Here is a 13,282-nt window from a genome sequence, read left to right on the forward strand (position 1 = left end):
CCCGATCTATCAGTGAGCTCCTTCTTCACAAACCCAACTTCACTCTTGCCTTTGGACTTAGCTTATTCAAAAAATACTTATTGAGTTCCTGCTGAGTGCCAGGCACTTTTCATTCACAGCGAACAAAGCCATCGACAATCGCTGTCCCCTGGAGCTCCTGTCCCATGAGACTCCTGACTATCCCAAGTTAGAATCCTGGTTTTCTCTAAAGGGCTGTCTAGATCTGGTATGATTGAGCACTTTCAGCCTCAGTTGTCAATTCCATCATCAAACAAAGGAGAATCTGAACATAAATGTCATGTCGAACTTTCAACCAGTTTAAATAAAACCCAATAAAGTATAACAGAGCATACAAATAAATAAATAACACACACACACACACACACACACACACACACGGGCATTTCATTTCTCATAGCCTCTTTCCATGGACTCTGGTTGGCTCTCAATCTACACCAGTCAAGGCAGCCTCCGCAACTTCAGGTCTCCTCCTTAGACTGACCCACAGTCCATTGCCCTCTGAAAGTCTCCTGAATGTGTCCGTCATTTCCTGTGGAACTGTTCTTTTTCTGAAACTAGAGGATGAAGGAAGAAAAACAAAACAAAAGACCCTTTTTAAAGTAGCAATTCCAGGTAATGGAAAAACCAAATTCACCAGTGTTGTTTCTAGAAAAACCAAATTCACCAGTGTCGTTTCTAGCAGTTTGGATGCTCTATCTCTATTCATGAACAATAATTTGGGATTCAATAAAATAAGTAAATAGTTTCATTGGTGGACCAGTTTGAAAATTGACTACTAGGTGATGAATTTTCTTAGTTTGTTTTTTCAGAGTCTTTAAAATGTTTTTGGTCTGGCATAATGCTCAGTTTGTTTGTTTTTTTTTAAAGTAGTAGAATTTCAAATTAAGTAGGAGTTTAGCACTGGATCTTAAGGTCGCAACCAGCACATTACTCATAAAAGCAAAAAGATGTAAAGTTGCAGTAAAACTGTAAGTAGAAGAAATTAATAATCTGACATTCTCTAGGAAGAATTCACACCAACCAAACATACATAAAACCATGTAACAGAGGAGCAGATAAAAGGAGTTACAAGTTAAAATGGACTTATTAGCCCTTTGTATCACAGCAGACTTCTACCACAGGGACATTACACCTTTGCTACCTATAAGATGGCAGCTACTTTCCTACTATTATGAAGCCACTTTCCGAAATGGCTTTGTTTGTTTCATACTTTGGTAATCGCTATTGTTATCTACCAAATGTTTTCCTCTCTCTTTCTCTCTCTCCTCCCCTCCCCGCTTCCTAAGTTTATGACAGAATTTTACTTCCCATTCCCTTGAGATTAGTTATAACTATATAACTCACTTTGGTCATGGACAAGTGATGTGTGTCACTTCTGGATAGAAACTTTAATATCAGTACTCCTTTTGCCTCTGCTGAGTGGCCAGACATTCTCCTGATAGTAGCTGCTCCCACAGCCTGGATCCTGGCAAAACTCTGCTGATCCATAATAGGCCTTTAGCAGGAATGAGAAATAAACTTATTGTGTTAAGGCCCTGAGAGTTGGGGGATGTTTGTTATTGAACAAAACCTAACCTATACTGACTTGTATTCACATACCCTAAACTAGGGTTACAAGATATTCCTCACAAAATATCAGACCTCCAGTGGATGTGAGTGTGAAAAATAACCATTTTGTGTTTTAAGAAATCAAAGTATTTACATTTTATAACATTTATATTTTTGAAACTGCTTTTTAGCATTATAATAACTATATAGAACAAGGGATGACAAAGTTTCCCATAAAGAACCAAAGAGTAAACACCTTACCCTTTCTGAATTTAATAATATTTGTTACAAGTACTCAACCCTTCTACTGCAGTATGAGCACATTGTTGAGTGTGCATGGCTGTGTTTCAATAAAACTTTATTTGCAAAACTAAATGGGGGCCACACTTGCTCCATGGGCCATGGTTTGCCAATGATACAAAGAAAGCAAAATTGACTTTGTACTGATTTCCCTTACCATTCAGCTTCATTACTAACTTACACATTGTTCATTACACTTATAAAGCTTTCTACAACTGCACTCAGAACAAGAATCAAAGCATAAGAATTAAATTATTTCAGCAATTTAGAGCTTCTATTAATTAAATACTAGCCCCACAGGGAAAGAAATGGTATAGTCAAAGAAAGAACATCATAAAGAAGATTAGAAAGGAGGTCCTTTTTCCTAAGTAAGAGTCACTAAATTTTTCTGATTCCATCCATGGTTGAATGTTTACCCAAGAAATGCATCACACACTACTGCCACAATAATGCAGTGTATAAAAATATCCAAGTGACACATTTCCCTAGGTAACCTGCACAAATATTTAGTGGTTCTTTGTGTAAATTTTTCAATTAAATAAACAATTGCTTATATAATGTGATGTAATCCTTAAGAAAAGCATTTTTTTTTTAATCGGGGAATTAAACATGTTCACAAAAGAAAGATCCAATTCATTTCTTATTTTGACCAGTCACTATTATAACTAGATAAATAAGTGAGCAAAATAGAGATAGCATTCTGGAACTGTTGGCTATTGTGCTAAAATGTATTATTGACTCAGAATTCTCTCCTCCATCCTCATCCTGGCCATCTTTTTTTAGCAGAAGTCTACTTCCCTGCCCAGTTGATGTCAGGTACAGCCACGTGACTTGCTTTGTCCTGTGAAATGTTGATAGAAGAAGCAGTTTGCTGATTCAGAGCAGAGGCCTTTCAGGACCTCTCAGAAGAACCCAGCTTTCAGCCCAAAGCCAAACTGTTCCAAACCATCTGTAGATCTGAAGGTGAGGAAAACTAATGTTTGTTGTCAAAGTCTCTAAGTTCCTGGCATTGTTTGTTATGCAGTATGAATACAGTTATTATTTACTATTTTTATTAGTATCAAAAAACACTTTTCACATTGCCATATGAAAAATCATGAGTTGTAACTAAATAATTATCAGTTCAGTAAAAGATGTCTCCACTCTCATCAAGTGTGATTAAACCTAATAATTTCATGGAAAACAATTTCAAAAACTTCTAAACTTTTCTAATATTTAAAGGTGCAGCAAGTTAGTATTTTGAAGAACTAATGAATGAATGTGTCAACTATTCTTTACAGTTATTAGAATTGTTAACCTCTACGGCCTTTTCTCAGTCCAGGGCCTAGAAAAGAGACACCTGTTAACTTAGGAAGAAATGTTTCAAACTATACATTAGAAACCTTTAGAGAATTCCAAACAACTTAAGTAGATTTCTCCCAATACATTTAAATGAAAAATAGAGGGACTGGGTTTGTAGCTCCATGGTGGATCACTTGCCTTGCATGTGTGAGGCACTGGGTTCATATTTTGTACCACATAAAAATAAATAAATAAAGATATTGTATTGTCTACAACTAAAAAAATATTTTAGAAAAAGAAAAATAGAAAGCATTAGAGTGTGACACACATTGAAAGTGTAAATATTATTTTGTAAATGTATGAGAAAAACTAAGTTATGATGACAAGATCTCACAAAAAAAGTTGAGACTCTCTTAAAGGAAGTTTATTTCAGAGAGATCAGAAGTATCAAATATTTGGCTCTATTTCAACATTGAATCCTTCTTTATGCTGCAATTACTACTTTACTTTCTGCATTATTCTGAAACTAAACTTACATACCATGCAAAACAGAAGGACATTTTGAAAACATGAGAAAGACCACTGCAAATATTATACTAAACAAAGCATCACTAAATTCATTTACATTATAATCAAGACCAAAAGAGAAATATCTCCTATCACTTTTACTTTCAATAATATTTAGAATTTATCAAATGCATTAAGGCAACATAAAGAGGAAAAACATTGAAAAATAAGATAACTATCTTTCTTTCCTTGTAGATGACATTATTGTAGTTTAATAGAAAGCAGAATTAATTTGGTAGTGGGACTAAATACAGAAAAAATATACAAAAAGTAAGACCTTTCTTCTTGATTAACAATAAAGAATTAGAAATATGAGTGAAAATATAAATAGTAATCAAAATTATAAAATACATAAAACAGATACAATTATTTTTAAAGTTATAAGAGGATCTAAGTCCAAAAGAAACTCACAAAGTACTTGTAAACATATATTCAATGAGAGAATTTATGTCCAGAAGAATTAAAGAATTCTTTCAAATCAATCAGAAAAAGATAAACAATTTTATTTTTTCCAAAAAAGGTAAGAGAATGAAATCATGCACTTCATAAAAAAGAGATCCAAATGATTGATAAGCATATGAAAAAGACCCAGTATCATTATTGATAATGAGATACACTATATACTCATTGTAATAGCTAAAATTTTAATAAATGACAACACTAAGTTGGCAAGAATACAGAATAAATGTAACTCTCACAATGATGGCAATAGTGTCCATTGGAACTGGTCCACTGGTAAATTCTTTGGTGTTTTCTATTAGAGTTGAACATATGCATACACTGCAGCCTAGCAATGTTATTCCTGGCATATGCTCAATGGAAAGGTATACCTGATAAGAGATATGTATAAGGATGGTTTGGTATCATTCATAGTAGTCTAAACTGAAAACAATTCAGATATCCATCAAAAGTAGAATGCACAAGTGGAAATTCAAAATGGCTTAGCAATTATGGAAAATGACATGGCACTTTCTCAAAAAAATAAACATAGGATTACCGGATGATCCAGCAATTCCAGCTCTGGGTACATACCCAAAGGAATGAAAAGCAAGAGAGTACTGGGCCTTAACTAAAGTTAAAGTCATTCTGACATGTAGTAAGATGGGAGGCAGAGCCTTATCTCAAGTAAGGCGGGGCTCTTTTTAAATCTTAGGTAAAGTGTTCTAGTATTAAGCTGACTGTTTCTTAAATATCATTTTATAAAGTTTACATATATTGTTGCTCGAGGTCACATGAATATTTGCTAACACAATATGATATTACATTTAAATTGTACCCAGTGTACAGAACTTTATATTAATCTTATTGATAATAGGTCCAGCTATAGAACATTAAATATTATAAATAAATCTCCAATATGTTACTCTTATAAGCTTAAAATTACCATGAAACCTTTTGGAGAACATCAGCTTGATATAATTCTCTTTTAAAGCTTCTATCTTAAAGACTTATATACCTGGAAAATATAAACACATTTAATATACAAAGAAGAGTAATAGCATCACAATTACATTGATGTTTTTATATTAATCAAGTTTAGCTCTTAAAGAAATAACATTATAATATTGCAAAATAACAGGTGTTGTTAACCACAGTTGTATAATCCTTAATTCCTTCAAGATTACTTGCTCAAAAAACTTACTTTTTATAACCAACTTACACAGACCTTCTTTATCACTTACTTAAACCCTTTTATTTACTTAATCATATAGATTCTCTTATCCAGAAACACTTTTTTCACCTTCTACTAAATATGGTTTCCATACCTAGAACCTTCTAATTTCTCTTTCCATCTGTTAACCCCTTCTTTATTCACATTTTAAAACAATCCTTGTAAATTTCTGAATTTAGGCAAATTATTCCATTTTAATAAGAAATATTTTGTTATTTACAGTACACAGTTAATCACATCTGTTTACCATTTCATGAAAACATAAACAATGTTTAAGTATATAGAATTATACTGTTGTAGGGACAGAGGAGGCAAGGCCCTAAAGATAGCAGGAAACAGTTTTATTTGGCTGCAGCCAGGTTCAGAGGGCACAGCTTTTGCTGTGATCAATCAACCCCCTGAACCCTGAGTTCGGGTAGTTTCAGAGTTTTACAGCCAGTATGTAAGAGGAGGGGCTCAGAAGTTCACAGTCTGCAGAAGTTCAAATAAAAGCAGTTTCGTTTTGTTTTTGTTTCTTTTCTTTCACTGTTCTGGGCAAGTTAACCCTTCAAGGACAACACCTGAGAAGGGGAGAGCTTCTTCTCCCTTTTCTTTCCTCCCCCTGCCAGCAGTCACCATGGAGCCCAGTTGGTAACTTCTCCTATCTTAGAAATGTAGACATTTCTGTGAAGCCCAGCTCAAGGCCAGAGGCCTTGTTTACACATTTCTACAAACTACTATACTGAATAAATGTTTGTGAAAAACTAGTAAGGGGTGTCTAGCATCTGGAGTGCTGATTTTTTCTAGACAGTAAAAAAGGGCAACATGAAAAGAGGAAGTTTACCTACATTGAACTTTTTTGTAGAGACTCTTTTGCTGACAGTCCTAAAATCAGCCATGGTGAAGCTTTCTGAAGAAGGCCAGTTAAGACTTTTCTGTGGGCCTGGGTGGGGAGGGGGAAGATGAGCAGGTGGGTCTGAGAGCAGCTCAGGTGGATCTGAGAATGAAGAAGGAGATATAACAGAATAATGGGAAATGGGTTTGGGATTTTCCCTAACAAGGAAAACTTGAGCAATAGAACAGGTAGAGCTGGGGTTTCTGGGTCTAAATTAGTGTATTGTAGGAGAGCCTTAGTTAGGCAGTCCAGAAAGACTGATGGGTTTTCATTTTTATCTTGGATGATCTCCTGAAGTTTTTCAAAGTTAACTGCTTTCTGGGCTCCCCTTTTTAGGTCCGCTATAAGTGGTGAAATGATGTCTGTTTGTAATACCATTGTTGGTGTTGTAATCCCAGACGGGATCTTGGCCTGGGACTCCTTGGGGCCCAATGGGACGTGCTGGATTGGTCTGATGGATCTCATCTGCATGAGTGTGAGCTTGTTCAAAAACCCACGTAGGAGCAGAGATGGAGGTTGTTGAGGTGGAGGTGACAGTGAAGGGATTGGGGCAGAAAGTTGATGGTTAGGACCTATTTGAGCCAGGCAATAGAGTGGAGGTTCATCATCAGGGTCAAAAGTAGCAGATGAATCCTGAGGAGAAGGTTGAGGGGTCAGTGGTTGGGGGGGTTGGTTTGCAAGCTAGAAGACTGTGTAGAGGTTTTCAAGAGGTGCAGAGAGCAGGATTGGATCAGAGCAAGAAGAAAGCTTGGATATAGGGGATGTTTACCCATTTTTTCAAATGCTCACAGTAGTTGTAAAGATCCCTTAGAATAGAGAGATCTAAAGACCCAAATGAGGGCCATTTGCTTTAATTGTTTAGGGGATAAGTGGGTCAATCCTGGGTGCTATATTTGATCAATTTGGGGGGTTTGATGTCCAGTGTCAAGGAGAGGGTCTTGAGGTTGTCTAAAAGGAATTGTAAGGGAGAGTCAGCCAGCATAGAGGATGTATTACACATGTTGTACTACACATATGGGGAGGAGAGGGAGCTAATTTATTGGCAAAAGGGGTGTCCCCACTAGAGCCAAAAATCAGACAGTGCCCAGTAGCAGGTTCGAGCTGCAGAGAGATCGGTCATCACCAATTTCTGACAGTCGAGGCTCCCATCCTGGATGGGGCCGGGGCCATGGGAGACCTTGGCCAAGGCTTTTCAGGACCCCTCCTCGGGGGCTGGTGACTCCCATGGCTGGAGAAGGGAGAGTGGAAGGGGAGGGTAAGCGTATTTCTATCAGCTGAGTCTTAAAGATGAGAGGACTTTATGAGGGCCACCGTGACCGTGAGGGTCTGGGTGGGGTGTGATCCTCCCTCTGGGGGCACCACAGAGGCTGCCAGATGATCAACAGTTAGTTCTCTGTTATGCGTTCCAGGGAAAGGAAAGTAATTTTGGACCACAGAGTCGAATATGCGAGAGGCGGGAGTCCCTGAGGACCACCATGGCCGTGAAGGCTGTGGTGGGGTGTTTTCCTCCCCACAGGTGGGTGAAGAGGTTTGCCAGATGATCAACAGTCAAATCCTCCCAATCCTCCCTAGTCCACCATGGGGTTTAGGACTCCAGAAAGACCAGTGGTGGATGCAGTTCAATAAAATGGGTTCAGGTCATCTGGTGATTGGCACTTCTGAAGGAAGAGGGACCCAAAAGGTGGGTTTCACCCTCTTCCTGGGTTTCAGCACCAAATGAAAGTAAAGTGACCACGACACTCAGAGCAACCAAGAGATCTTTATTGCGTCAGTGTCTAATCGACCAGAGGAAAAAGAGGAGAGAGAGAGAGAGAGAGAGAGAACAGGGAAAGGGGGGAGAGAGAGAAAGCACACAAAGTGAGAGAGAGAGAGAGAGAGAGAGAGAGAGAGAGCCTGGCAGAAGAAGGTTTTTATAGCCCTCTGCTGTGGCTGTGCTGCCTAAATCTAATAGGGTCTCTGGGTCTGCAAGCTGCCTTGTTGGCATAAGGGGGGTTAAGTGTTCAGCCTTGAGTAGGGGGTTGTTGAGTGTTCAGCCTTGAACAGGAGTTTGAGCATTCAGCCTTGAGGCAAACAAGTGATAAAGAACCAGAAGGATGGGGGTTGAGTGTCCAAGCTACCCTGCAGCTAACATTTGTTCAGCCAGCCCTGCAGCTAACAGGTGGGACCCTGTGAGGCTGGGGGGGGGGGCGCAGAGCCAAAGGACAGTCAGAGTAGGTAATAAATGATGATTGAATCAGATCAGGAAGATGGGGGATGATTCAAAAGGAAAGGAAATAAAATGCTAATACCTCTAGAGCCCTCTCCCTCCTCTTCAACCTGTTGCCAAGGTTACCTGGCTCCAGGGAATTATTCCCTCAAGCTGCTAATGAATGCCTCCTGAGTGCTCCCTTCCTGCCAGCAGCTTCCTTCTCACCCTTGGATCACTCCACCTTTTGGCCCACCTTTTGATCACTAGTCTCCAATCAAGATAAGAGAAGGAAGAGGCATGAGAACAAAAATTCTGAAATGTATAAAAGGAGTAGAACACTCCCCACTCCCTCAGACACCCAGCTCTGGGGGTCCCTTCTCTTCAGAGAAGTCTATCTCTGTTCTATACTTTTAATACAACTCGGTTTTTAGCTCACTTCAGTGTTTCTCGGGTGTTCAATCTTCACATAGGCAAACAGCACTCAGCCCTGATTCTCATCATTGGTATAACCTGGAGCTGGGCAGCAGGGGCAGCAGCGGCTGGGCAGCCCAGCCCTGCCAAAGCCCTCCTGAGCCACAGCGTGGATATGGCCAGGTCCCCATCAGAGGAACAACCACAATCCCGAAGGCAAGGTGGATTCACATTAAAAGTTATTAAAGAAACCCAGAGGGATCCACAAAATTGTGCACCAACCTCTCCCTGGAAAAGCTGAAATGAAGCCCCACACCAGCATAGGAAAGGTGCAGCCTTCACGTTGCAAAGAAACACTATCAGAGGAGCCGAAGGAAAAAACCAAAGAATTATCTGCAGAGAGTAGAAAACAAAAAGCATGTAGGCTTGGGTGAGACAGGAAAGAAAGAACCCAAATATAAGGAGGGACAGTATCAACGCTAAGTTCTTAAGGTCCTCACATCTCCCAGATTGCTCAACTGCTTTTGAAAAGGCAAGTTTCTATAAGCTCTATAAATAGTTGTTAAGCATGAACAATACTCAATTCATCCCATTTTGTTTAGTTTTGTTTAACATGTTTAGATAAATGTAAATGCCTTTTCTTAAAAGGTAAAATCCAGTTCTGTTGGGTTTTTTGTTTGTGGTTTTGTTCTGTTTAATTGTTGCTTTTTTTGTTCCATTTTTGTTTTGTTTTTTGTTTTGTGCACAACCAGGAACTAGAGGCATATTGAAATTAAGGAAGGCCCTTAAGGAAGGCTCCAGTTTAGCCTTCATAGGCTGCGGCACACCCATACTTCAATGCTATCTCAAGTCCTGATCATGTTCTTAGCATGCCTCAAACATTTTAATCACTAAGTTCCTATACCCCTATTGCTCATGGGTAGAACAGTTTCTAAAAAGAGCTGCTAACCTTGGTTGTCCTGGTCAGGACTGAGTGCTTCCTGTGATATATTTGGTGGCAATTGTTCAGCTTGTCCTACAACTTTGCTAATATGCTGTGAAAGCCTAAATTTTAAAAATATGCTGAAAGTATAATATTAAATCTTGAATTAGTGTAATTTTAGACCTAACAATGTATCAGTATTTCATCATATTAAGATTTGATATCCTCTTTTTTATGCACAATTTGCTCCAAATTTTAACTGAAGTGACGGATAATTTTAGAAAAGAATTGAACTATTTTTTAAGATTATTGGTACTTGCATAACAAGTTTGCATAGATTACTCATACTATCTGTGAACAGATCAAACAAAAATAATAAAATATTAATTATAAAAAAAGATACATATTGGGGCTGGCATTGTGGATCAGAGGCAGAACGTTCGCTCACCTAGCATGCATGAGGCACTGGGTTTGATCCTCAGCACCATATAAAATAAAATAAAGATATGGTGTCCACCTATAACTAAAAAATAAATATTGGGGAAAAAATATACATATTGACTGAAATATACATTTTCACATGGGAACTGTTGTCTTCCAACTGCTTGAGCATACATGAACTCCATCACTTCAAATTGAGTGGTATGTTTTGTTGATACTACATACATTGAGTTGTTACTTAAATGTCTTTCCAAATATTTCACTAAGACGGGCATTGAAACAAAATCATGTATTGTTCACAGAAAGACACCAGAACAGCTGAGCACAAATTTAACACTACTGAAGGAAATCATCTGCATCAGAAGAATGACAATTCCAAGTTTTCTTCAGAATAAACGACCAAGTGTTCAATGGAATCCAAGAAGTAAGATATCTATAAGTCGTTGAAAATAAAAAAAATACAAAACGATTGCCTTCCCGTGCCACACAATGCAACTGCAGGGTGGATGCTGGGGTTTGGGTGTGATCTGAGTGTGCCCATGTGTTAGAAGCTTGGTCCCCAACTCTGGAGTGTTGAGAGATGAGAGGATCTTTAAGAGGTAGGGCTAGTGGGAGGGATTTTGGTCACTGGGGAATCACTCTGGGAAGAGATAGGCAGGATTTGCAGAATGACAGTTAGTTCTAAGAGAGTGAGTTGTAGTAAAAGAACAAGTCTGCCCCCTACCCCTCTCTGGCTTGCTGCCTCACCATGTGCCCCCCCCTTCTCTCTCTCTCTCTCTCTCTCTCTCTCTCTCTCTCTCTCTCTCTCTCTCGCACATGCTCCCACCACTGTGATGCATCCACCATGAGGGCCTCACCAGGGCAGACCAAGGCCAACACCATCTCCTTGAACTTCCAAAACTATCTCTTTTCCTTATTAAGAACCTAGTTTCAGGTATTTATTTCAGTAAAGTAGGGGAAAACAGATTAATGCAGTGGAGAAAATAATGAACCTCAAGATACATAAAGGAAACTTCAGAGCATCAAGAAACTCATTATAAGGACAGATGCACCACATAGGACTGTCAGCAAGGCGTTGGGCTGTAATGTAACTGACAGCTGCTTTTTTTTCTTTCCTTGTCTTCCTTACTTACTTCCTCCCTCCCTCCCTCCATCCCTTCCTTTCTTCCTTAGCAGTACAAAAATAATGAGACAGGAACAACAAATGAAGTTTCAGAGTCAATGAAATATAATATCTTGATTAAAATAGAAAGATATCCTTGACAGATTTTAAGTGGTCCTTTCATGGATACATGTACTAAAACTGTACTGAGACAGAGGACATCCCCATGGCCCTTCAATAAGGATAACATGCAACCTTATCAAGTGTTCCGTGTTTCTTTCTCATATCTTAATCTGTGTATTTATTTTGTGGAAAATCATCCAGCTGCACACTTAGGTTTTGTGCACATTTCTCTAAGTGTGCCATGCTTTAATAAAAGTTTGTTTTAAATATCAGTGTACAATACAGTTTGTATAGTATGGGCCCCATTTTTGTAACTGTGTGGGTGTGCAAACCCTCTGGGTGTGCAAACCCTCTCACATTTGTGTACACAGCTGTGTATGTAGGCACAAAATCCAAAGTATAGTGATTATAGAAAGACAGGAGACTTTTCCTACCTTCTTTGAAGTTTCCTGTCTCTATGCTTTCTTTTGAAATCAGAAGAAAACTACAGAGGGATCTATTCCTGTTTTGAAAACACAGAACAGATCCTAATGCAGACTATGGACTTTGAGTTATTATAGTATATGTAATGGTTAATTTGTATTGTCAACTTGATTGGATTAAGAGATGCCAAGGATTATGAGTGTGTCTGTGGGGGGTGTATGTAGGAATGATTGGCATGTGGGATAGCCAACTGAAATAGAGACCCTCCCTAAGTGTGGGTAGCGTCAACCAATAGGATGGGGTGGCTAGGATGGAATATAAGTTGGAAGAACAAGGAAGCAGCTGCAGATGCAAGCTCAATTCTTCTTGAACAGGTTCTTGATTGCTGTTGCGATCATCTGAGGATATCAGGCTCTCACTTCTTCACTCTTCCAAAGCAGATGCTCCAGAAACCTTTGGTCTTGGACTAGGGTAGCACTATTGATCCCTCTTGTTCTGGGGCTTCAGTCTCTTGTACTGTGCAGCTACTGGTTCTCCCAGCTCTCTAGCCTGCAGACGGCGATTGTGGACTATCCAACTTCTGGTCATGTAAGCCAACCTAATAAGTTCCCCTTTTATAATTATACTTCCTCTTGATTCTGTTCTTCTAGAGAACCCTAATACAATGTGTCAATGCAAGTTCATCAGTTGCAATCAAGTTACCAGCCTTGTGGGGGATGCAGACAGTGTGGAAGGTTACCCATGCATGGGAGCAGAGACGATCTAGAAAATCTTTATACCTTCCTTTCAATTTTTCTATGAACCTAAAACTGCTCTAAAAAAAATAAAATATTTCTTAAAATGAGAAAAAATAAAAGCACATGTATATAAAAATACACGAATATTCTTTGAACAGCAATTCCACTTCATAGAATTTGTGTGTGGAAATAATTAGGGCTGTGCACAATTTAGCTGCAAGAATGCTCACTGCAATTCATATCTTGTACCCAGTTTTTTTTTATTTCTGAGAATTGATTCTAAAAATGATTAGAGATGAGGACAAATATTTATTTATAAGGTTCTTCATAGTCTTTAGTAAGATATCATACAGTTCCAACATGGGTACAGTTAGATAAATCAGGGCACATCCATGTGATGAATGTAGCCACAAAAATGAAGAAAATGTCATGACAGAGGAGATATTTACTAACACTGTTAAATGAAAAGTTTAAATCCTAAATGCAGTATAAACCAAATTTTATAAAATATACATAAAATAAATAAATGAAATACATGCAGTGAAACACAAATGTTTACAGGGATTATATCTAGCTCTGGAATTGTAATTTTTTAAATGAACTCTTTTGTACCTTCTGTATTTTCCAAATTATCTAAAGTGGGCATGTTTGTCTTTTGTAATTCTTAGAAAG

General features: G+C 38.4%; 1 protein-coding gene and 1 long non-coding RNA gene across 2 annotated transcripts in view; both read right to left on the reverse strand.

Moving 5' to 3' along the window:
• Positions 1–296: 296 nt before the first annotated feature.
• On the reverse strand, positions 297–5,399 carry LOC125615932. Its single transcript, XR_007346539.1, has 3 exons — positions 5,102–5,399; positions 1,366–2,826; positions 297–575 (listed from the first exon to the last, which is right to left on the reverse strand). It is a non-coding gene; the product is annotated as an uncharacterized LOC125615932 (long non-coding RNA).
• A 941-nt stretch (positions 5,400–6,340) lies between these two features.
• Agtpbp1 (ATP/GTP binding carboxypeptidase 1) overlaps positions 6,341–13,282 on the reverse strand; it is a 280,878-nt gene continuing 273,936 nt past the window's right edge. The window contains exon 28 of the mRNA XM_048800447.1: positions 6,341–6,365. Within this exon, the coding sequence (XP_048656404.1) occupies positions 6,356–6,365 (10 nt within the window). The 3' untranslated portion in view covers positions 6,341–6,355. The remainder of the gene's footprint in view (positions 6,366–13,282) is intronic.

This window comes from Marmota marmota, unplaced genomic scaffold (assembly GCF_001458135.2).
Source record: "Marmota marmota marmota unplaced genomic scaffold, marMar, whole genome shotgun sequence".
NCBI lineage: Eukaryota > Metazoa > Chordata > Mammalia > Rodentia > Sciuridae > Marmota > Marmota marmota.